This window comes from Ursus arctos, unplaced genomic scaffold (assembly GCF_023065955.2).
Source record: "Ursus arctos isolate Adak ecotype North America unplaced genomic scaffold, UrsArc2.0 scaffold_14, whole genome shotgun sequence".
In the NCBI taxonomy this organism is placed as follows: Eukaryota; Metazoa; Chordata; class Mammalia; order Carnivora; family Ursidae; genus Ursus; species Ursus arctos.
The window spans coordinates 34899660-34924572 of record NW_026622808.1 but is presented as its reverse complement, the minus strand read 5'-3'; the positions used below and the strand labels follow the sequence as shown (position 1 = coordinate 34924572).

The window sequence follows — 24913 nt, the reverse complement described above, 5'->3', positions numbered from 1 at the left end:
GACTTATTAGCCCTAAAATTGTTGTTTATGGCTTTTCCCTTATTTGTCACAAGCTCCTGTGGGACACTGAGGCGGTATATGGGCCCTCATCCAGACACTCGCCCCAAAGCATACGCACCTCTTGGGGTCCACTTCCAAGGGCGTCTCTGACCTTAGGACTCCCAGGCCAAGAGGAGAGCTAAGGGGTTTTGGGTGGGTTGGTTGGTTTGGTTTGGTTTTATACAGAGGACATAAAATTTCCCTTCTGAACCATTCTGAAGCGTACAGTTGAATGGCGTGAAGTACATTCACACCCGTGCACAACCATTACCACTATCGTCCCCAGAGTTTTTTCCGCCTCCCCACGCCCAGGAGAGCCAGTTGGTCCAGCCCTGCCCAGCGGCTAGGTTTGCCCCTGGGGTGGGAAGGGAAGCTGAAGAATATAGTCTCCCCTTCCCTGCCCCCAGGCTTCCCTGGCCCTGAGTTGGTGACTGAGTCCATGGCTGGCCGGAGTGTCTCGGCTCCACCACGTGCCAGGAACTGGTGCGTCCGATCAGCTCGCGCCCCCGCAGCTGCTGAGGCTGCTGGGCGGGCCGTCCTGGGCCTTGCAGGGTGTTTAGCGGCATCCCCGGCCTCTCCCCGCTAGCGGCCGGTAGCATCTCCCCACCCTTCGTTGTGACAACCCAGAACATCTTCAGGCATTGCCAGATCTCTTCCGGGGAGCAGAATGGCCCCCAGGTGAGAATCACCACAGTAACTCCTGCGTTGGGAGCGAGCCCAGAACGGAAGCGGATGCAGCAGCAGGAGTGTAGGAATGGGGGTGGGGTGGGGCTGTCTCTCTGGCAGGAGGAGCGCGGCCACGGCGCAGAGGGTGGGCTGCCCCGAGTGTGAGCAGAGCCCCTGGCTCTGCTCGATTGCGCCAGATTTGGGCTCACCCTGGCAGCTGTGGCTCAGGTCTCTAGACTCTTTCTAACAGAAGTCTATTTTATAGAAATGTCATTTTGGCCTGTTAAACTTTGGAATCTTCCAGAGGTGATGGTAAACAACAAAAAGGACCTTTAGCAACTTGGTTTTCTTTACTTACCATTGCCCTTCCTGCCTGCTGGCTTCCCTGGCTCTGAGATAGTAACTGGTGAGTGGTTTGGTGGCTGGCCAGGGTGGCTTGGCCTGGCCTAGGCCCCAGGAGCTCTTGAACCTTATGACCCCCTCCCCCTCCAGCTCTGTTTATCCCCTGGGCCTGGGGCCCTAAAGCTGCCTGAGACGCACCTGGGCATTTGGGGATCTTACGGAGCTACCAGGCCAGGTACTGTGTGTCTCATGTGTCTCATAGAGTATGGCATTTTAAAGCCAGAGGGCAGGCCGACCAGTGGAGCATGGCGAGGGCAGTGACATGTGAGCGCGTGACAGCCCCTCTGCCCCAGAGAGCCCCCTGCCCTGGACCCCTGCTCAGACTGCAGCCTTCAGCAGCCTTCAGCTCTCACTCTTGGAATGAAGGCCATCCTTGAGCTCACTCTGAACAGAGCTCTGTTCACTGCCAGAGCTATTTTCAACCTCTGGTTGAAATTCACAGCTTATTTTTAGGCACATTTCATGTTGAAAAGCACAAGCCATTTCCCAGCCCTTCAGAATGAGAATAATGGGTTCCATTTTCCCTCTATTCCTGGCTGAGTTGTGGAGGAGAGAGCTTAGGGCTGTGACTGGGGAGCTTTCTCTGCTTGGAAGGCTGCAGAAGAAGGACTCCAGCCCAATAGCTGGGCTGAGGGTGGCCAGGAAGCTCCATGTTCTGCCCTGTGACATGCTGCAAGGCTGGAGGAAGGTCGGGAGGGCTGCTTGCGGGCAGATGAGTGCCTCCGCAGAGGGGCATGTGTGGGGGCAGGGGGTGGGCCCTGCGAGTCGTCTGCAGCAGGTGCTCAGGCTGCTGTCTTCAAGGGTCTGGTGCTCACCTCTGCCCTGTGCTGCAGCCCAGGCCTCCCTCGGTCCTCTCCGCACTCAGCTACTCAGGTTCTAACTCCCTTCCAGCTCCTTCCTGCCATGAGTGCTTTGGGGCCAGCCTGTGAGGCATCAGGGTCACTGTGTCTTGGCTGACCTTGGATTTGGCCCCTGCTCCCCAAGCCCAGCTGCCATAGGACTGATTTCTGCCTCAACCACAGAAGCATTTTTAAAACCATTTTTATTTTTTTATATTTTTTATTATTTTTTTTAAAAGATGTTATTCATTTATTTGACAGAGAGACAGCCAGTGAGAGAGGGAACACAAGCAGGGGGAGTGGGAGAGGAAGAAGCAGGCTCCCAGCAGAGGAGCCCGATGTGGGGCTCGATCCCATAACGCCAGGATCATACCCTGAGCCAAAGGCAGACGTTTAACGACTGAGGCACCAGGCGCCCCTTAAAACCACTTTTAACAGCGAAGATGCATTTGTTCTGCTTCACTCTTCTTGCCTTCCCTCCAGACACCTGAGAGCCCATTGTGCAATTGCGAGGGGAGGTTGTGCTAGGCGGGGTGGGAGGGGAAGAATGCAGAATTCCAGGTAATTCAGGAAAACTGAAGAGTGCTTCCCGAGTTCTCAGGGCTGGCTGCCCTCCAGTTCAGACAGTAACCTTGAATTCTGGGGCCCCTCAACCTCGGATGAGGAGACGCCAGGCCTTCCTTCATGAGATTTCACGAAGTGGTACATGCCAAACAGGCACTTGGAACCGTGCCTGGCACATGGCAAGTGCTCACCAAGTTTTAGCTATTTTTAAAATGTCCGTCTTCCTTCCTCTGTCAGACTGAGAGCAGGATGAGCCCCCTGCCCTGTCGCGGTGATTGTGTGTTCCCAACTTGCTAAGGTGGGGGACAACATGCAGTAGAGGGGGCGATTCTGACTGAGCTCTTTCTCGATGTTGACTCCTCTCTGCAGGTCGTCTTTGTGAGGTCCAGTGAGGGTTTTAGACCCTTGCAGGAATCAGTCCTGCTTTCGGATGAGAGACCCAAGTCCTCTGTGCTCCCAGATGCAAAAGCAAATCCATGAGGTGAATGGAAACAGGCTTCTCTTCCTCCGCCACTCCCATGACTCCTCAAAGCAAAGTGGCTGGGCCCCCCCAGAGCCTCAGTGCTAGAACTGTCCCCAGGAGGAGGAGGCGAGGTTAGCTAAGAATACCTGACCTGAGGGCTCAGCCTTCCCTGAGGATGGCCTGTTTCTTCTTCCTAGTTACTCTGGTTCTGAGGTGAAGCCCCAGCCACCTTCTGCACCTCTGTCTCCACTCCCACTTTCTGTGTTGGGGTGCTACCCAGGGGTGGGCTTGACGTAGGGGTTCTTGGGCTCTGATTCCAGTCTTGATGCTGGATCTTACCTCATGCGGAGGATCTGAGGCACCTGGGTTCTCACCCCAGGCACCTAGCCTGAGGAGTCGGAGTTGAGGCAGGGGATGGGGTCCATTTCCACCTGCCTTGTGGATTTCCCTCTGTTTGGGAGCATGGAGGACAGATTTCTGGCTGGCATTTGTTTTCAGTAGTGGGGAGACGTATGGATTCAAGGGGACACTTGACAGGGCGTTGTGGGTGTTTCCAGCAGGAGTGAACCGCAGAGTTACGTGTCTTAGAAGGGAGTCTCTCCTTTCTCCAGCTGACCCTATTCTGGCTCTGAATTTCCCAGGACTAGTAAAAGGGGCTCTTGTCAGCAGGTGAGTCGGGATAGACCAGGGCACGTAACGTCTTGCAAGAGGGTTGGTTTCACGGGGTCCAGACTCCCAACAGCCTTTAACCACTTGGTTGGCAGTTTAAGAGCTGTACTGCCCCTATTTGCTGATCCGTGATGAAGCTGGAGCCTGGCCTGACGTGGCAAGTCTCTCCTGTAACCTCAAGCGTTCATCTTGATTCTCTATGCTCAGATTTCTCAGCCTCCAGTACATCCTTTGGACATTTTCCATTTTCCCGGCTCACTGTGTAGAAGACCCTCCTGCAGGGGTGGGGGTAGGGTGATCACAGAGACCTTTGCTGATGCTGGGCGGCAGCGGCCCCCAGACAAGATGCTTCGCTTCAAACTGGGATTGCATTTTCCTCACCTTTACCAGAGTGGAAGTCATGGGAAATGCCCTGGGTTTCTTAGTTTCCGCGGGAAGACAGGAGAATAGAAATAAAGAGGATTCAATATTTGTTACCAAGCTACAATCTTTAAAGAAAGTTCCTGCTGGAGTCAGAGCATCCTTGGACAGTGGAGGGGGTTGGGGGTGGGGGGCGGGTAACGTGGCTGCGCCAAGTCTAGGAGCACCAAAGATTCCAATGTTCCCTGCAGAGGGGCACCCTGGCCCTGGGGATCAGCATGGGGGGCTGGGCCCTTCCCTCAGGCTCTGACCTGCTGCATCTGCTCCTGGGGAACAGGCCAGATCCCCTCTCCTTTTCCTTCCAGAGGCCACAACCGAGTTTACCGGGAGGTGGGTCAGGGCTGCTACCAGGCTCATTAAATAATGACTGTGTTTACCGGAAGGAGGAAGTTGCCTTTGGCGGTGCAGTGAGGAGACATGCCTTCAACCGGTTCACGTGGATTGCAATAAGCCTCTTGCCCGTGGCTCTCAAACCTCAGTATGCTTCTGAATCACCCCGAGGGCTTGTCAAACACAGCTTGCCCCATCCCCAGAGTGTCTGACTTGGTAAGGAATTGGCAATTTCTAAGTCATGTCGATGGTCCAGGGACCCACTCTGAGAGTCACTGGCCTACTGGAAAACAGTCTAGCCAGTTGTGACCGTGGCATCCTGGGCAGGGACATGGGGGAAGAAGAGGGTCTCTGACCATCATAGGAAGTTTCCGTGGGTCGTGGGGACTACAGTTTGGAAGAAGCACTTGGAGAATTGGGGTCCCTTTCAGCTCAATTTGGAGGATTGTAGTCCGCCTCTTTCCAAAAGAGGAAAAGTGCTATGGCTTTGGTTCTCATCAGTCTAGCGTTAAAAGAAATCCCAGTGCTTCCCTGTGGGCTCTTTAAACCTAGAGGCACCCACTGGGCTCTGCTTACAACTGCGCAGGCAGCTGGATGGTTTTATTACCAGCCACAATGCACTAGGGGGGAGGATGGTACCCAGCACAGCCCTCTGTGGGCCTCTGCCACTGGTCTTCCTGTCTTGGCTCCTGTTCTGTCCGTCAGTGCTGCTGCATTGGTCCAGTGATCTGCTCTTGAAACCGCATTCTGTGGGCCACCTGCCTATTGTCCTCAGTGCCCCTGCCTCCTGCCCTGCGTAAGTGGGTGCCTCCATCCACCCCCATCCTCCAGAGCCTGTGGGGCCTCTCGGGAAGCTGGCAGGTGAGAGTCTCTGGCCCTGAGCTTGAGATGACCTGGGCGCTGGTGGCTCAACATCTAAGGCCTCAGGTGAAGGTCTGCTTTCCGGAGCCTTCTGGGGAAGTCCCTCCAGGTATCAGGAACAGGACCAAGTCTCAAAACAGCGGTAACAGCAGTGGCAGTGAGAGGATAGGACTGTAGGATGGGGCAGAGGCTGTACCCCGTTCTCAGAGTAGCCCCTTGGAGTGGTAGTTTCCTGCCCCTGGAAAATTCTCATCTGTTCCACAAACAGGTAGGTCCCTATCCAGAGGAGAGTGGCAGGATGCTTAGGAAGGAAAGCCTATTTAATGACTTAAACCAACAGGAAGGAGGCATGACCTTGGAAATCCCAGGCAAGGCATAGTAAGACATTCACAGTGTCGGGAAGATCAAAGAACCTGACTCGGGAATCCACACAAGGCCCGGAGGGCCCTTGCGTCTAGCTCTGCGTGCTTGGGGACACATCCGGAGCATAAACCTGGGCACACACATACACACACACCTTTCAGAGCTCTGTTATCTCCTTCAAGGGTCTCATAACTGTTTGAGGTTTTCCTGTTCCCCTGGTACCCAAAGTGTGGTTCAAGGTCAGTGGAGATTCCACATTGCACTTGGGGAAATGAGGACAGTGGGCGTTGGGGTCCTGATATCGTGATGTCTCGTGATGCTTTACTACAAGACACACATGACCGAGGACCACTGCCGTGACACTGCCATTTTGCTGACAGTGGTGACAAGCATCTACAGCCCCGTCAGTCAGGCCACGCTGATGAGTCTCCTTCACAGGAGAGCCAACAGAGACCATGTGTGATTGCAAAACAGAGAGGGTGGCCCCCAACTGAGGCTGTTGGGATCTGAGGGTCTTCCTGAGTTCCGTGCTATCTTTTCAAACCCAGAAACCTGAAAATGGAAGAAATGAGCCACAAGTGGAAAGAGACCCCATTGCTTGAGTCTGACTATGATTCTTTGGGCTGCACCCCCTGTTCCCCAGCAGAACTCTACTCTGCCATTTCCCTTCTTCCCAGATGACCTCTCCTCCATGCAGCCTTCCTTGGGAGGCCTGCAGCTTGTGAATTTCCACCCCACCTGCCAGAGCGGTCTACTTGCTGGAGCAGCCCCTCTTCCTGTAGTCAGTTATTCGCTGGCCTGTGGTCTCCCCGGAGGGCTGTGTCCTTGGTCTCTTTGTGGTGCCCAGCATGTCACCGGAACACAGAATGTTCTGGAAATCCAAGCTCAGGGGACACATGCCTGTAGTCTGTGGGCAGCATGGGTTGAGGCAGTGAGGCAAGAGGCAGGCTCTGGCTTTCTTTTGGTGTTTTTGATGGTCCCAAGGTTAAATGAAGGAAACCACTTTCTGACCTGTTTGTCAGTTTGGGGGCAGGTGTATGGAGTGGTATGGGCAGTGACTGGGCAATGGAGGTGGGAGAATACGCATGTCTGGACTAGAAGTTTCAGTACTTCTCATTTTCAGTAGAAAAAAGCCCTTTGCAGCTTGAATTCTCCAGATTGGATGGCAGCGTTGGCCCATGTGGTGTAAGGGTGTTAGATAGTGCTTGTGTTTATGTTCTCATCGGTTACCATGGAAAAAATCAGAATAGATGGTTTCCATGGAGATTATCTTAAAATTAGTTTCTTTGACGGTCTGGACATTGCTGCAGGGTTCACAGAATGCTTGTGGTGCCATTGGGGGATTTCTCTGTGGCCGTGCCAAAGAGCGGCCCGAGCATTGATGGATTCAGACAAATCTGCCTCCTGTGCTCGCAGATGCCAGGACACCAGACTGGGGACACGTCCTCAGCCTCTCCCTGGGGTCTCACTCGCCTGGCCTCAGCTCCACGGCTCTATCCAGGCACCCGGGAGCTTTTTCTTTTTTACTAAATAAAACGAAACAAAAACCCTTTATATTGTAGAAAATTTCAAGCTAGCACAAAAAGTAGAGAGAGTAGTATAACAGACCCCCATGTATCTTTCATCTAGCTTCAGCGTTTTGCCAGTTTATTTTGTTCATCTCCCTCCCCCCATTTTTTTTAGAAGAGCTGGAGTATTTTTGTTTAATCCCAGATACATTATTTTACCCTAAATACTTTTCTTGGTTATATAACTGCAGTGCTTTTGTCACATCCAACAAAATTAATAATCCCTTACTATCAAATGCCTAGTCCATACTCATATTTTTCCACATTGTGTCAAGAATATGGCTCTGTGCTTCTTGTTCAAATAAGGACGTGGGAGGCTTTGAGAAAACCCACGTCTCCCTTCCCCACCATGGTTCTGCTGCCTGGAGAGATTGAGCAGTCTTGGCTAGAGGCGCAGTTGGGCCGGGGACGGGAGCTCCGGGGTGCCACTGTTCCACTGTCCTCCAGGGCATTTGTATACTGCGAACTCCAGGACACCCTTGTTCCTGCCTGGAGATGTGTCAGCCAGCGCCTGCCGTCCTGGGGCAGGCATCCGCTGGAGGGCGCTGTCCCTCTTTGCAGCCTGCAGGGGGAGGCAGGGAGAGAGGTGATGTAACCTTGGTTCACAACAGCTGTGTGCAAGTTAATTTTCCAGGAAGGGGAGGGTGAGAGACCCCATGGGATGCAGCCCTCCCTCGACTCCTCCCTGGGGGTGAGGGCTTTGGCCCATACGAGGCCTGCTGCCTCTGCGGGGTAGATAGAGCCAGTCGTGGTTATCTGTCTTGGCAGGCTGTGCTCGTGTCCTGAGATACTACACAAAATCTGAATTGCCGAGCCTGGGAGTGATGCCCGGGTGTGGTCGGTGCCTGTAACACTCTCCATTGAACTAAGTGCAAGGAGAGTTTAAAATAGCCAGCCTTTGTTCCCGAGGTTTTAAAAATTCAACCCCAGCAGTTACAATGAGCTGTCTTCAAGTGGATCTATAAATAAACTGCTACTGTTCCTCTTTGTCACCAAGAGCTCCGGCGTCTTCCAGAGACGTCGGCTCTGCCGTCCATCTTCATTAGCCGTCTCTCATCTGTAGGGCAGCTGCAGCCATCAGCAGGCTGGGCTGACAGCGTGGAGTTTGTAATGACAGCAACACGTTCCCTTTTAAAAAGCCACATTTTCAAAGCCAAGATTAACTACACAGGGAAGGATGTATTTTCGCATTGGAGAAGCCTGGCAGAGAGGCCATGACCATTGATCAAGGTCAGCGCCTCTGATAATACGTCCTGTCCACATGAGTCCTGCGATGTCAGGCGGTTGGCTTTGTGGTGTTCTCGTCAAAAAATGGATAACCTCGTTCCGATCATGAGAAAACATCGGGCAGACCCACATCGAGGGACATTTGACAACAGAACCGATCAGTACTCTTCGAAAGTGTCAAGGTCATGAAAGACGAGGGAAAACTGAGGAGCTGACCCAGATTGCAGGAGACCGTGGAGAAGTAACTCAATGCAGCGTGAGGTCGTGGTTGGGATTCTGGAACAGCAGGATCCAAGGACATTAGTAGAAAAACTGGTGAAGCTCAACTGGGGCCCTTAGTTTGGTTAATGGTATCGTCCCAAGGTTAATTTCCTGCTCTGATCATTGTCCTCATGGTTATGTAAGATGTTAGCAGTGGGGAAGCCTGGGGGAGGGATATATGGAAATTCTCTGTACTATTTTTTGCAACTTTTCTCTAAGTCTAAAATTAGTTCAAAGCAGTCTAATTTTTTAAAAGAAAATCTCCAGTCAGTCCTTGGGCTTCGTCTTCCTCCCCGGGTGACGCGGTTCAGGTGTTTGCGGTGGGAGGGTAGGTGTTTCTGTCTCGAGGGAGAGGGTAGGGGACCCTAAGGCGCTCAGTGCCCAGCCCCGAGTGGGTCCCGTGGTCACATTTGTGGGATGGAACTGAGCAAGAGCTGGCCCTGGAAGAAGCAGGTCATGTTCAGAGGGAATGGTCTTACAGCGGTGCTGCTGACCGCCGTGGGGGCTGCGCGGCGGCTTCTCTGCTTGTCAGTCATGTAGCTTGTGCAAATGCTCCAGTGTGCACATCCGCTCCAGGAGCTGCGGGGCAGACTCAGCAGGTGTTCTCTGGCCCGAGCACAGGCCCATGACGGACCTGCCTTCTCCTGTGGCCTCCTCAGGCCGAGTGGACGACTCCACCCCACCCCTGCCCTCTTCCTTCCTGTCCCTGTTGCTGGCCCCTGGCTCTGCCTTGCAGCCCACCTGTGTGTGTTTCTGGCTATACCAGGTATGAGAGCCTGGAGGGCATCATCCCCTCAAGGTCTGGGGTGTTTTCCTGCTCCCTCAGCACCCCTCTGGGGAGGAGGGCCAGGGACCCCCTCTGTGCCAAGGAAAGTTCTCACTGCATGATGGCCAGCTTGCTCTCTCATGGCCTCCACCCATTTGCAATTGCCAGGTCTTCCTCCCCCCGCTCATCCTTGCTCCTTTCTCCCCCCACAGCTCCCCTCACCTGGGTACGCCACTGCGGTGAGACAGACCTTCCCAGCTCCACTACTTTCTCTGGGCGGCATATTTGGTCATTGGAATCACTTTCCAGTTCCTGCTTATCAGGGCAATCCTTTCACTCCTTCGAAAATTTGGCTTTATACATCAGCCCTCTTGTGTGGGGGGAGGTACTTGGAAAGTCTCCGAGAGTGTGGCTGGGGGGCAGCTGGAGGTCACCACAGGTGGAGCCCAGGAGCAGCTGGTCGAACCTGGGTATGGAGGCCTCAGTCTTGCTTTGAGCCTGGGTCAGGAGATGGGGTTCCTTGGTTTGTGCATTTAGCATCTCCCACATGCCACTCAGGTCTGTGAGTGACAGCAGGTGTGATAGGATGCCACCCGCCTCAAAGGGCCCGCTCCCTCTCTGAGAAGAGCACTGTGGGGTGAGAGGGCCGAGCTACCTGGAGTCCCAGGGTGGGTCAAGCATGTGGATCCCTCATCTGTTTTAGACCCACCCTTCGACCCCTTCACAATTCTTAGTTCAAAGGACACCCTGTCCCCTTCCTGTCAATGGGGTCCTGGGGTCCAGGGATGGTTCTTAGACCCAAATGTGGTCTGTCATCATAGAGCATTTAATTCAGTTTGGAGGCTGCCCTGCTGGCCCCAGGCCTTGTGTCTCTGAGCCTCTTGGCTCCCTCTGTGCACGCAGATGACCCAGCACCCTGCCCTCCTTGGGAGCCTGCTGTGGGGAACACACGAAGGCACCCTGCACATTCATCCTCTAGAAAAAAGCCAATACGGTAACCAAATCCCATACTCCTACTTAGGCTGGCTTGGAAGAACATTGGCAAGATTGTTGAACAATTAGATGATTTTAAGACAACCAGAATTCCTTTTGGGTTCAGGGCTATGTTTAGAACCAGAAGTTTTCTCTCTTGTTGGACTCCAGGCCGGAACTCTAAATTATAGGGCGAACAAGGCTCTTGTATATCTAGTCCACAAATATGTGTGGTGGATACAGTACCAGGTTTCTTCAGAGCTCTGATTCAAGAAAACGGCCGTGCCTTTTTTCTACTTGAAGAGTTGGAGAGAAGCGTGAGCTCAAGTGAGCTCTGTCCTCTTTTCTGCTGTCCTTGCCAGGATCAGGTTTAGCAAACAGAGGCAGACAGACATAGACACCCATTAACTTTTCATGGGAGCAAATTGTCAAAGCCAAAGGCCTGAGGCAAAGACTGTAAGAAACGTGTCCACGAATCTCTGCACCCTCACTTAGCGGACTGCGCAATGAGCTGTTGCGTGAAAGATTAAGTTGAAAAGATTTAATCATGGTGTGTGTGCATCTCTTCATCTCTTCCAGTTCTGTGCTCAGTCCTGCTTTGGAAACACAGTGACACGCTTTGGTGTTTTCAGTGGGCCGTGGCCAGCCAGGCTGCCGCCTGGTTCTGTACAAGTTGCGTACCAGTGAGACAGCCCACATCTTGGGCCCAAGTCACCTACCTCTCCCCTTTCTGGCCCAGAGTCAAGCCGTGGAGCAGTTCCTGGGTGCTTTTGTCTGTGACAGAGTTTGTTTCCAGAACAGGCCAAGCAGGGGTCAAGGTCCAGTGTTAGAGATTAAAAGAGAAGGAGAAATTTCCACCTTGAGCAGGTGTTAATAATTGACCACCCCACTTACCAGAGCGGGGCCTTCAGTCACATCCGCTCACAGCATCTTTATGGTAAATCTCCAGCCACTCCTGGCTGCTGGCCAGGTGTGTGCAGACCTTGCTTGCTCCCGACTGTTAAGCTGCATAGGGACCCCTGAGTGGCTGGGGCCTGACATTCCACAGACTGGGTGGCCGCTGCCTGGGGACTTCCACTGACAACCAGGGAGATAGAGGCTTTGGAAATCGAACTGCCCTGAAACGTGAGCTGGTTTCTGCATCTGGGAACTGTAATCCCCAGACCAGTGGTGGGCCTCATGGGCCTCACGGGCCTCACCTGGGGTCTTCAGCCCGGGGTTTGGCCCATTGGTAATGTCCAATGGAGAGCTAGTGATGTTCACCTTGAGTCCAGAGTGGCCGTGATGGGTAGTGCCAAGTGCAGTGTCACGTGATGGGCTTCTAAGTTGGGCTTCTAAGGGTATTTCAGTTGTAACTGCATCTTCAGGCTTATTAACATACAAATCATAGCCTTCACCGTTTTATTTCATTTATCCATTTTTTTAAAAGTAACCTTTACGTCCAGCATGGGGCTTGAACTCACGACCCTGAAATCAAGCTTCGCATGCTCTACCCACTAAGCCAGCCATGTGCCCGGCATTCACCATTTTAAAAAATGAACTGCTGGGTAGCTCAGCCGGTTAAACATCCGACTCTTGGTTTCGGCTTAGGTCATGATCTCAGGATCGTGAGATTGAGCTCCATTGGACGCCATGCTCAGTGCACAGTCTGCTTGGGATTCCCTCCCCCCTCCTTCTCCCCTCCCTCTCCTTTTCCCTCTGCTCCTTCCCCTGCTTGTGTGCTCTCTCTTTCTCTCAAGTAAATAAAATAAATAACATCTTTAAAAAGTGAATTGCTCTGAGTTTGGACAGACACGATCACCACCATGATCAAGGTATGGAATATTCCCTTCATCCCCAAAATTCCTTTTTGCCTCTTTATTTCAATGTATTTCTTCCACCTCCAGCTGCAGGCAACCACTAATCTGCTTTCTGTCACTACAGATCAGTGTGTGCATTTCAGAATTTGATATAAATGGAATCATGTAGTTATATATTCTTTTTGGTCTGGTTTTTTTCACTTAGCCTAATTATTTTGACATTCACCCATGTTACCTGTATCAGTAGTTCATTTCTTTTTATTGCTGAGTAGTACTCCATCGAATGGGTATACCATAATTTGTTTATCTGCCTGTTGGTGAACATCTGGGTTATTTTCAGTTTCCAGCTATTACAAATAAAGCTGCCGTTAACTTTTACGTACTTATCTTTCTCCAAACATATATTTCCCTTTCTCTTGGGTACAAACGCAGCTGTGGAATGGCTGGGACATACAAGTGTATGTTTAGCCTTTCAAAGAGACTGTCAGACTCTTTGCTGAAGTGGTTGTACCATCTTACATTCTCCCCAGCAGTGTCTGAGTTTGAATTTCTCTACCTCCTCGCCAACACTTGGTATGGTCAGGCTTTTTAACTTTAGACTGTTCTACTAGGTGTATACTGGTATCTTACTGTGATTTTTTTCCAAAAGATTTTATTTATTTATTTGAGAGAGCATGAGCAGGGGGAGGGGCAGAGGGAGACAGAGAAGCAGACTCCCTGTTGAGCAGGGAGCCTGACATGGGGCCCGATCCCAGGACCTGGGATCATGACCTGAGCTGAAGGCAGATGCCCAGCTGACTGAGCCACCCAGGCATCCCTCTTATTGTGATTTTTAACTCGCATTTTCCTAAAAGCTAATGATGTCGAGCATCTTTTATGTGTTTGTTTGCAATCTTTGTATGTTCTTTGGTGAAATATCTATTCAAATCTTTGTGGGTTTTTTTTCTTTTAATTAGGTTGTCTTTTTTTTTTTTTTTTCTAGATTTTATTTATTTGACAGAGAGAGAGACAGCCAGCGAGAGAGGGAACACAAGCAGGGGGTGTGGGAGAGGAAGAAGCCAGGCTCCCGGTGGAGCAGGGAGCCTGATGCGGGGCTCGATCCCAGGATCCTGGAATCATGCCCTGGGCTGAAGGCAGATGCTTAACGACTGAGCCCCCCAGTCCCCCCTAATTAGGTTGTCTTCTCATTGAGTTTTGAAAGTTCTTATACATTCTGTATACAAGTCCTTACTAGAAAAAGTGACTTGCAAATATTTTCTGCCAGTCTGTAGTTTGTGTTTTCACTTTCTTAACCGTGTCTTTCAAAGAGCAGTTTTGAATTTTGATGAAGTTCATTCTATCAATGGTTTCTTTTTTGGGTCATGCTTCTGGTGTCATACCTAAGAAATCTTTGCCTAATCCAAGGTCACAAGGATTTTCTTCTATGTTTAAGAAGAAAAGCTTATATAAATATTACAGTTTTAGGTTTTACATTTAGGTCTGTGATCCACTCTGAGTTAGCTACTTTTTATATGGGGTACGATGTATGTAACAAAGTTCATTCTTTTACGTATGGATATTCCATTGTTCCAGCAACTGTCTTTACCAAGTTGTTTGTGTGCCTTGGTTAGAAATTAATTGACCAGATATCTGTAGGTGTATTTCTGGACTGCATTTGTTCCACTGATCTATGCACCTGTCTTTTTACCAGTACCACACTGTCTCGATTGCTGTAGCTTTACACTAAGTCTTGAAATCAGGTAATATGATTTTTCTAATTTCCTTCTTCAAAATTGTTTTGACGTCTCCAGCTGCTTTGCCTTTTCATATACATTTTAGAATCAGCTTCTTGTTTCCTATAGCTGATTTCAGAGAGAACTGACATCGCAACAACATTGAGCCTTCAGGATGCAAACATGGTATATCTCTTCATTGATATGGGTCTTCTTTGATTCTACTCATCAGTGTACTGTAGTTTTCAGCATAGATTTTGCATATATATTGTTCGATTTATGTCTAAGCATTTTGTAGTGGGTTGAATGGTGGCCTCCTCAAAAATATGTCTGTGTCCTGACCCCCAGGACCTGCAAATGTGATCTTATTTGGGAAGAGGGTCTTTGCCAATGAAATTAAGCTAAATCTCGAGATGAGATTATCCTGGATTATTGGGTTGGCCCTAAATCCAATGACAATTGTCTTTACAAGAGATAACACAGAAGAAAAGGCCATGTGACGATGGAGGTAGAGACTGGAGTTATGCAGTCATAAACCAGGGAATCCTGGAGCCACCAGAAGCTGGAAGAGGCAAGAAGGGATTCTCTCTTAGTGATTCCACAGGGCGGGGGCCCTGTTGATACCTTAATTTTGGACTTCTGGCCTCTAGAACATGGAGAGAATAAATTTCTGTTGTTTTAAGTCACCAAGTGTGGCAATTTGTTGGAACAGCTGTAGGAAAGTAATAACACGTTTCATGATTTTTGGTGCTACTGGAAAGATAATAGCCAAGGATTTTTGAAAATTAATGAAAGGCATCAAACCACAGATCCAAAAAGCTCAGAAAAAGGACAAGAGGCTGAATAAAAAAAAACAAAAACAAACCCTGCACAAATTACATTCAAGCTTCCGAAAATCAAAGATTAAGAGAAAATCTTGAAGGTTGACAGCAAAGAGACATTATATACAGAGGATCAAAGGTAAGAACCGCTGAAGAATTCTCATATGAAACTATACAATCCAGAAGTTACTGGAGTAACATCTTCAAAGTATTGAAAGAAAAAGACTGTCAACCCAGAATTCTGTACTTAGCAAAAATATCTCTTAAAAATGAAAGCGAAATAAAGACTTTTTTCAGTCTAAAGCTCAGAGAGTTTGCTACCAGCTAACTTGCTCTTTAAGAAATGTCTCTCTTCTCCCTTTTTTCCTCCTGGGATTCCAGTCACGTGTCTTAGACAATTTGATATTGTCTCACAGTTTAAGGATGCTCTGTTCTGTTTTTTTTCCCCCTATTGTGTCAGTTTCAGGAACTGATCAATGTTGAAGGACATTGATTCATTTTCCTCTGCTGAGCTGAGCCTTCCAATTAGCCCCTCAAAGCCATTCTTTATGTCTGTTACTGGGATTCCGATTTCTAGCATTTTCATACACTCTTTCTTATAATTTCTACCTCTCTGGTAGAATTCCCATCTGTCCATGTGTGTTGTCCACACTTTCCAATACAACCTTTAACATATTAGTCATAGTTATTTTAAATGTTATGTTTGGTAGTGCCAACATCAAAGTCACCTGATTCTGCTGATTGCTTGCTTGCTTTTTTTTTTTTTTTTTTTTAAGATTTTTAAAATTTATTTGAGAGAGAGAGCATGAGTGGGGAGGTGCAGAGGGAGAAGCAGGCTCCCCACTGAGTGCAGAGCCCCATGTGGGGCTCAGTCCTGGGACTCCAGGATCATGACCTGAGCCAAAGGCAGACGCTTCACCGACTGAGCCACCCAGGAGCCCCGCTGATTGCTTTCTGTCTGACAGTGGGGTTTTTTTCCTTGCCGTTTTGTGTGTCTCATAATTTTTTATTAAATGCCATACATCATGGTTTGGCTAGTAGAGACAGAAGTAAAGAGTCTTATCAGGAGTTGAGCTGAGTTTAGTGCAACTGTGTACTTAGGGTGAGGTCTGGGTGTAGGAGGGTTTTTCTCAGTGTTCCTGCTCCATTCCCAGCTCTCAACCTTCCTAGGGGGCCTGTGCCTCAGAGGGCATCTGTTTCCATGCTCTTACCCCTACCCCAGCAATAGGCTGCTGCTCCTTGGTTCTTGGTGCGGTCTGGCTTTGTTGCGGGTCTTCTCTGTTGTCCTGGCCCCGGCTTCAGTCTGAGGCAGGCCCTACCTCCCTGGGTCTCAGAAGTAGGGCATTCTTAGTAGGCCATCCCCTCCCTCAGCCATAGGAGGCCTGAGTGATCTTGGCTCAGGATGGTTGCCTGCCTCTCCCCCGAAGGGCAGAGGATTTTTTTCTTTCTCTGCTCTCCTCCCAGTAGTGTATGGGTTGTGTTTTGTAGGGGAGAAGGGTCCTGGCAGGGCTTCGTGCCCGCTCCCCTCCTCCAGGTCTGCACCCTCAAGGATGGTTTTCTCACATCTCCTGCCCTGCCCCCAGTCTTTTTCATGAAGCCCCAGTGGAAGTCTGTGAGAAACCTGTGGGTGGGCGCAAACTCACCTTGTGTCCATGGCCGCCAGGGGTTCTTCACTCTCCCCCTCTCTATATTCAGCCTCTAGCAATGTGTTGGCTTTACTCGGCTCTTCTCACGCACTTGTGCAGCACTGAGTGTCTCTTCCTCCCATGCTTTGCCAGAGGGGAGCTGACACTCTCACTTTGGTTTCCTTAGAAGAGTGTCTTCCCTTAGATTTTAGGCTAGCTGTTTGCTTTGTGACTTCAGTTCTCTGATTTAAGAAAGTTACAATTCTTGAGGCTTGTCCGTCTTTTTCTTGTTAGCATGGGGTTAATATTTTCCCCAACTTTCTACATCCTAGGCAGGGGCTCCTTATCCATATCTACATCTTGGTGATGAACAAGGGAGACCGTAGTCAGTCCAGTTGGGTTGATTTCTTGTCACGGAGAAGACCTACAAGCTGTTCTGTTTTGTTTTTTAATAAATGTATGGGTTGGTGACCCATGTGTTCGAGTGGCTGAGATCAACCAGATATTTCTGCAGTTTCTACTGTGTGCAAAGTGCTGAGCTCCTGGTGGCATGTGACAGGCTGGCGGCAACAGACACTGAGGCAAGCAGAAGACAAACCTGCTGTGAGAGCCCAGGATCTGATACCAGGGCGGGATGCGAGGGACCCCTAGGGACCCCAAGTGAGATTTCCACGAAGTAAAAGAGATTGGTCTTTTCTGAGTTTTCACCTTTTTTTTTCTTTTGACGTGAAGAGGTTTGCGTTGGGCAGAAATGAAAGCTGAGTGCTGCTGAGTAGGTAGGTAGCGTGTGCTGATGTCGACGTTCCTGAGAACCACCAGGCAGGGCCCCCGGGACCCTTTGATGTTGAACGGGCAAAGCACTGATAAGGTTTCCCCCACACGTGCTGCTCCGGGTGTTCCATCACTGTCATTACTCACAGCCGGGTACGTGCGTCCCTTCCCACTCCCGTTCGTCATCTCCTTATCTCTGCTTACGGCTTGTTTGCCCGGCTCTGGGGAAGGCCGCATCTCTACGGTGCTGGAGTGCAGGTGCTGAGTGCAGGTGAGTGGCTGTGGCGCTGTGTGGGGTAGGGCCGCGGGCCCCGTGCCTGGGGAAGGTCTCATTACCCAGGAATGTCACCGTGGTGGGCCGGGCCCTTGGAGGTGGCCGGGGTGTGTGGAGGGCCTGCTCTGTGTCCAGCTTTGTGCCAGGCAGGCGTTCCAGGGCCGGCAGGAGGGGCAGTGACGCAGAAAGTAAGCACTAGACACAGGATGTATGTGGAAGGCATGGGGGGGCAAAACTGCAGGCCGTGTCACCCATCAGAGGTGGCCTGATGTCAGGGAACGGCCTGGACTGTGGGTTCCCATCCGAGCTCCGTCATTCCGTGGGTGACTGCGAGCAAGATTGTTAACCTCGCTGGGCCTGCTTCGCCATATGAAAGATAAGCGTAATGACGCCTGCTGTGAAGGGCTAGTGTAAGGGTGAAGTGAAGTGACGTGTGTAAACGCTGGCACGTGGTGGCACGTGGTAGGTAACAAGTGGACAGCAGCCACCGCCATCTCTATACGCTGGCCTGGTGGCGTGTGAGGTGCGGTAGGGTCTGCCGGTGACAGCGGACAGGAAGCAGAAGAGGGCCGTGTGCTGGGGCAGGGAAGACAAGGACCAGACAGCGCGGCCAGAGGGGTAGCCTGGCCCAGGCAGGACCCCGGGCTTGTGAGGGACGCTTGATGCCGGGCCCTCCCGACGGTCACTTGCTCCCTGACCTTCCGTCTCCTTTGTTGTAACCGGGCCGCGGCCTGCAAGAGCTCGGAGTGGGCAGGCGAATGTGGCGGTTCCCGCGGCCCTGTCCTCCACAGGCGGTCTCCGTGGCTTGGCACGTGGCTGCTGTCCTTAGTGCACCTTTGGAGCCGGCTCCATTGGGGCTCAGAAGAAGGGTTCCCGTGGCGAGTCAGCAGAGCTCCCCCCTGCTCCCCCCACTCCCCATCATCACTGTGCTTCCAGAGACTCAGCTCGGCTCTGTCAGTTTCTGGGCCGTTTTTCAGAAACACTCAGACTTTCCATTCCGTCCTTCCCAGGCAGCAGGCAGCACCCGTCTGGCCACTCCTTGAGGATGCTGGCTGTCGGGACAGAGGGCTGCCTGGCTCCCACCCTCCCTCTCGTGGCCTTTCCTGAGAGAGCCATGGGGACTCCCTGCCCAAAGGAAGAGTGTGCAAGTCTGGAAGTGGTGGTGGGGGAGGGGGTCCTCCGGAAGCAGTGGGCACAGGCCTGGAGCTGCTTCTCAAGAAAAGCCTGCTGGTGATATCAGAGAAGTGCCTTCCACAGCCCAGCCCTTTGGGGGGCAGGCCCAGTTATCACCCCCATCTTGCAGGTGACGAAGTAGAGGCCCGGAGGGGTTAAGCCTCTTGCCCAGGGCCCCCTCGCCGATCAGTCCTGGAGCTCAGATGTCGGCCAAGGCCTTTCTGAGTCCCCGCTGCACTCCGCTGTCTCTCGACATTGCTGCTTGGGTCTGGGGGCTCCTGCAGTGAGGTGAGGGCTGGTTGAGGCTTCTGAAACGTTTCCTTTTGGGGTGGACTCCTGCATAGGCATTGGGATCCGAAACTGTGTGCCAGTCTCTGTCAATCACCAATGTTGTGGTTGAACTGGCCCTCGTAGTTCTTATAATTGCAAGATACCGTTTGGTAGTAACCATCAGGAACCTTTGAAAAAAATGAAGGTTTAATACCTACAGGACCTAGAAATAACACAGCACACGTGAGGCTGCACAGCAAGGCTGAGGGTAGAGGGTAGATAGAGCGAGCCCCTGGGGTTCCACTTTTATTGGGGTTGAGGGTAGAGGCCTAGGGGTTTTAAGGGCTCACTCTTGATTGGTGAATTTTAAGCATAAGAGTGGGAATTTAAGAAAAAAACGACGTGACCATATGGTCAGTTATCAAAATCTACCAAGATCTCGGAAACAAAGGAACCTCCGTGGTGGGTGGGAGGTGGCCCAGCTCTTTATCTGGTCGTGGGCTGGTAGCGTGTTTATTCAAGATAGCCCTCTTCGAGTGGCTGCCTCTCTGAAGTGGATGCCTGGGCAGTTAAGAAGTCAAACACTTGCATTACAAAGCAGAAGAAAAACCCCCACACCTGTCAGGGCCTACACTAGCCGGGTGCATTGATTTCTGGGGACTGGGGCCCCCGCCTTGGTGGGTGAAGGTCTCACAGAGTGGCTGCAGCACAGAGCGGACACACTCATGATGGGCTTGTGCTCATGGCACTGCTCCTGTTTTCGAGAACACCCTTCGAGCTCTGTGTCTCACCTTCAAATTCCCTTTCACCTCCAGAGCCTGTGATTTTCCAGGTTCAAATGGACATGCCCTGGAGAGTTTGCTAGTTATGAGACTAGAGCACTTTCCAAATAAAGGAAAATAGGCAGTAGGGTCCATGTGCCAAACTGCCCTCCTTGGCTGGTTGGGAATCCTCTCCTGGGCTGATTCTCTTCAGAGACTCTGATGCCCTCCCAGGTGAGCATGTCCAGAGCAGAGCATCTTCCCAGGGCGGGGCCACTGTAGGTCCATCCAGGAGATGGGCAGACTCAGATGCACGCCGACTGCTGGGCACGTGTGCAGGCAGCCTAGGTGAGCCCCAGTCATAGCCAGTATACTCTACTGGCTGGGTGGAGTAGCCTTGGCTCTGGCCCATGGGTAGCTGGCAAGCCTCGAGCCCAGTGATGTCCCAGATTCAGAAGGGACAGGGGTGGTGAGCGTAGGCAGGAGACAGGGAGAGGGACACGGACCCATGGATGGGCAGTGGGCCCTGTGGGCAGGCCAGCCTTGATTCGTCCCACTCATGTGTCCTGGCCCTGGAGAGGGAGTAGCTGGAGGAACGGGGCAGGAGTGGGGCAGGCGCCGGCGTGGGGGGGCACAGAAGAGCTGCTGATCAGGCATTCGGGGTTGCAAAGCGAGTGGAGGCTAGGATGCTGGGGGCAGGGGGAAGGAAGGGTGGGTGAGGGCCTTCCAATAGGGAGCTTGGGAACTGGGCAAGAGGGTGCAGAGGCAGGAGGAGAGCTGTGGAAGGCGGTAGGCCGGAGCGAGGTGCCCTGTCAGGGGGCTTGAATTTTCTCCCAAAGGCAGTGGAGAGCCCTGGAGGACTGGCAAAGCCAAGGAGTGACATGGTAACATTTGGAAGTTTGTGAGGTTGTGGTTTAAAACCCTGAGCCCCATGGGGCGCCTGGGTGGCACAGCGGTTAAGCGTCTGCCTTCGGCTCAGGGCGTGATCCCGGCGTTCCGAGATCGAGCCCCACATCAGGCTCCTCTGCTAGGAGCCTGCTTCTTCCTCTCCCACTCCTCCTGCTTGTGTTCCCTCTCTCGCTGGCTGTCTCTGTCTCTGTCAAATAAATAAATAAAATCTTTAAAAAAAAAAAAAAAAAAAAAAAAAAAAAAAACCCTGAGCCCCAAGTGTGGCTGCCTTTATGGGTTACTGGGGCTTTGAGGCCGGCCGAGAGTGTGAATCTCCCCCAGCACGTCGTTCCCACAGGGAGCAAGTCCACAGAGGAAGGTTCCAAGACCAAAACTGGGGCATCTGCCGACAGTGTCCTCGGGAACCGGGTGACTCCAGGAATCCCACCCTGCTGGACACATGCACAGTGTGCTTCCTGGGTTAGGAGAAGCGTTCATCTGTATGGAGAGTGGTGCCTGAATTTGGGGGGACCCATGTTGGACTGGGATGAGTCCCCTTAGGACATCACCTGTGCTCAGGGATTGCGGGTGTGTATCTGAGGGTGGAGGTAGTGGCAAGGTTAGGCTGGCTTCTGAATTTGGGAGCCGGAGCACCTCAGGCAGGAACACGGACCCCTCACATCCCTGGAAGGCTGTCTCCAGCAGCCCAGGGTGCCTGTCCCCTGGATTCTGATTCCCACCAGGCACCTGAATGTTCACATACAATGCCTGTTTTCCCAGGGCTTCTGCACTAGGGCGGGGTTAGAACGTCCCCCCAGTTCTAGGCCGTGCCCACGCTGGGGTTAGGGAATGGGCATTGAGCTTGCTAGGAAGAGAGGTGACTTCAGAGCCAGCCTGGACTTCAGGGTCTCCGGACTCTGAGGGGCCTGTTGGAGGGTGCAGGCTGCATGAGAAGCCTGGCAGCTAGCCTGGCCACTCTGATGGGCTTCAGGAGCCAGCGGGGGGCGCTCAGCAGCCCCCCTGACCCTCGCTCCCAGGCTCCTCCAGCCCTCATGGCCGTGTGCTTGGATGGCACTCCTCACTCACGGCCTCTGCTCAGAAAGGAAGTCCTCGAAGGGGGCGCATGGCCCGGGTGTAGGAGTGCCACACTGAGTTTCTCACCAGTATTTGGAACTCATGTTCTCTTTTGCTGGTGGTTTTCCACTTCGTCCTTTGGAGGGGCTATTCCTCTCTCTGCGTTTCTTTAAGCACCGAATGAGTACTAAAGGACTCCCTTTCTTTTCATTGTCTTTAGCCAGAAGTGGATTTCCCCGTCCCTCCAGGCAGAGGCAGGAGTCAGGAGTCGGTGCAGAGCCAGACCCAGGAGCCCATCAGCATGCCCCAGACGCTGACCAGCACGCTGGAGCACATCGTGGGCCAGCTGGACGTCCTCACCCAGGTAGGCCGTGACGTGCGTTCACCCCACTTGGCCTGGCATTTGGACCATTTGAAGTTGGGCAGCAGGTGCTATATTTTTAAAAAACATCATCATAATGGACCTACTTTCCAGCCCAAATTAATGAAGTTGCAGTGCCTGCCCTGAGGTCCTGGCTCTCAGAGTCATCTGAGTCCTGGCCAAGCCACTGGACCCCAAAATCGACAATGCTGGATTCTGCCAGGGTGTGCCCTCCCAGGGCTGGCCTGGGCCGCAGCAGAGCTTGGAAAGAAACACTGTCCATTCATCCCACTCATCGCGGGGTGGGCACACTCAAGGGGCGTGCCAGGGAACCGTGAGCAGTGAGTCAAGGCATCTGGGAGCCCAGGCTCTGGCTTTGAGCTGGCATTGCTCTTATCCTGCAAGCAACCTTGGCAGAATCCCTTCGGCTCTCCAAGCCCTGCTGTGCTCCGCTGTGATGTGCGGTGGTCGTGGACTCCACATCCCGTTTGTGGTCAGGATTAAAGGACAGGGATCTGTGGGAAGTGTTTGGCTTATGCCTGGCTCTAGGGACCCATCAGTAAATGCTAGTAGTGGGGCTGACCAGTGTCATCAGCAAGGTAGACGTGGGCCCCGGCCTCTGGAGTGTAGGTACATCTGGCAGTTCCTAATACAGAACTGGAGTGCAACAGTTTCCGTAAGCACAGAATGCCCTGGCAAGAGGTGGCAGCTGGCATCATGGGCAGGAGGGTGGCCTTGGCAGAGGGAGCAGCCTGCCTGTAGGACTGGAGGGGGCCACGGGCACAATCCAAACAATGAGCAAAGCCCAGCGTGGCTGGTAGGGGAGCATGTAGGTGGTGGTGGGTGGGGGGGGTGGCAAGGCAGGATTTAAAGGTCATCAGGCCCCTCCCCCACCTCGGCTGTGGGCATAGACCGCCTTCTCCTGTGCCAGCTCATGGGTAGACCAAGGGTGTGGGAGGAAGGCAAAGGACCCCTGAGTCTCTGGCAGAAATGGACCTGAAGTGGCATGCCATCCTTTCCCTCCCTCTGGATATGGGGCCAGGTGAGATAGGCTCTCCATCATGTCATGTGGTCCACGGCATGTCATGGCTTCCCGGCTGGTCCTGCACCCCTTGGGCCCAGGGAAGAAAGGACCTTTGAAGGGAAAGGCATCAGTGGCCACGGATGGGGGTGGTGGTGGTGGTGGGGAATAATAGGCACATCAGACAGACATTTCCGGAAGCCTGTTAACCCTTGAGAAGAAGGTCTGTGCGAAGAGAGGTATGAGCAACGTGCGCATCCCCCACCTCAAACGTGTCAGAAACTGCCAAGCCCGCCTCTTGTTCTTCACAGCCTTGTCAAGTGAGAGATCAGGGGAGGTGGAATCAATTAGAACTTTATAGGATAAAATTGGAAATTAAGTCTGAGAAGATGGTTAAAAATAGCTTCATTGGATCACTTCATTGGAGTATAGCCCTAGAAGCATTTCCCGTCACTGTGTTTCAGGGGTGCGCACGGGAGGTTTTGTTACGTGTTAGCAGTTCGGAGTGCGATAGTAATTCTGGAAGAAACTGGCATCACCAAGAATAATGAAAGCTCTCTTGTGGCCTGGGCCTCTGGCCCCAGGTCTGGATGGCTGTGTGGCTCCCTTGTCCTACATCACACCGTCCAGCCCCTTTGCAGATCCAAACAGCACTCCACCCCCGGCCAGATGCCAGGCCTGTCAGCCAGTCACCTGCTCTGCCAAACAGTGTGCATCCTGAGTGTTCCTAACGGACTTGACACATCCTGAGAAGGAATCTTGGTTGCCACAGGCAAAGCCCCCAGTTGAGGCCTCAGCCCAGTTTCAAAGTGGTCGGAGGTGCGTTTGTGCTCACCGGCATGCTGTCCTTGAGCTTGGTCGCCGGTGGTTTCCCAGACTCACCTCCTCTCCTGGATTTGGGCTCTGGCTGAGGTGTCAGAGCGACACCAGCGCTATCTCCTGTGGGACTGGGCATCCCCTTCTCTTGGGACCAGCTTGGCCGTGGGCAGCCCCATCTCTGGAGGCTCCCCGACGCCTAGAGCCAGGTGACCCTGCTGTGCATGGCTACCCATGTAGGTCACTCAGCCGGGCTCGGAGCCTCCTTGGTCTGTGGGGATGGGCCTCACGCTACGCCCTCAGCGAGCACTCCCCACCATCCTGATGCGCCTCTGTGCTCTGGAGGGGCAGGGGTATCTCAGCTACCCCAACATGGACTCCTACTTCGGAGTCATCTGAATCATGCTGTTCTGCTCTGTGTCACCCCCCTCACTGCCCCTTCCCTCCCCCACAAGGAAGTCTACTTCAAAGAGGCTTCTGAGAGGGAAGGTGCCTTCCGGGTCCTCCAGGCCTCCAACCCGCAGAACATCCTCCAAGGAAAAACTGGGGGGGGCTGCAGTGGCTGGGGCTGTTTACTGAGTGAGTCACAGAGCCTTCAGCCCCTGGGTGACATGTGTAGGACACCCCGTTGCAGAAGCTCACAGTCCTTGGAGCTGCCTTCCTGCTCCACAGGCTGGTGTGGCCCAGTGACTGAGTCCTCCTCTCTGGATGTTCGTGGCCCATCTGCGCCAGTCTGAACGCCCGGGACCAGTCTCAGTCCTCTTCAGTGGCCCGGAGGTCAGGCGGCTAAGCGCGCCCACGGAGAGCAGTGACTCTGCTTAGGTGACCTTGGGCAAGGTGCTTAACTTCTCTGCCTCAGTTTCCAAATATGGAGCACAGAGCTGATAAGAGTAGCCACTTCACGGGATGATTGGGTGTGTTAGCTCGTGTGAGGCTCTTTGAGCAGTGCTCAGCAGCGCCATGTGCTGCCCTTGTCATTAGTCAGGGCCTGGCAGCGGTGGCGGCGGGATCACAGCAGCACCGGAAACAGTTCCCCCAGTTCCCCACTCTCTCCCTGCCCAGAAGAGCCATGTCTCAGCCCTCGCAGCGGGGGTGTCAAGTTCCCTTCCTCACTCGAGCCCTCTCTGGGTCTGAGGC

General features: G+C 52.5%; 1 protein-coding gene across 1 annotated transcript in view; it reads left to right on the top strand.

Moving 5' to 3' along the window:
* Nucleotides 1-24913, top strand: part of POC1A (POC1 centriolar protein A) — a 70790-nt gene that overhangs the window by 28886 nt on the left and 16991 nt on the right. Inside the window, exon 10 of the mRNA XM_026500965.4 lies at nt 21799-21942. Within this exon, the coding sequence (XP_026356750.1) occupies nt 21799-21942 (144 nt within the window). The remainder of the gene's footprint in view (nt 1-21798; nt 21943-24913) is intronic.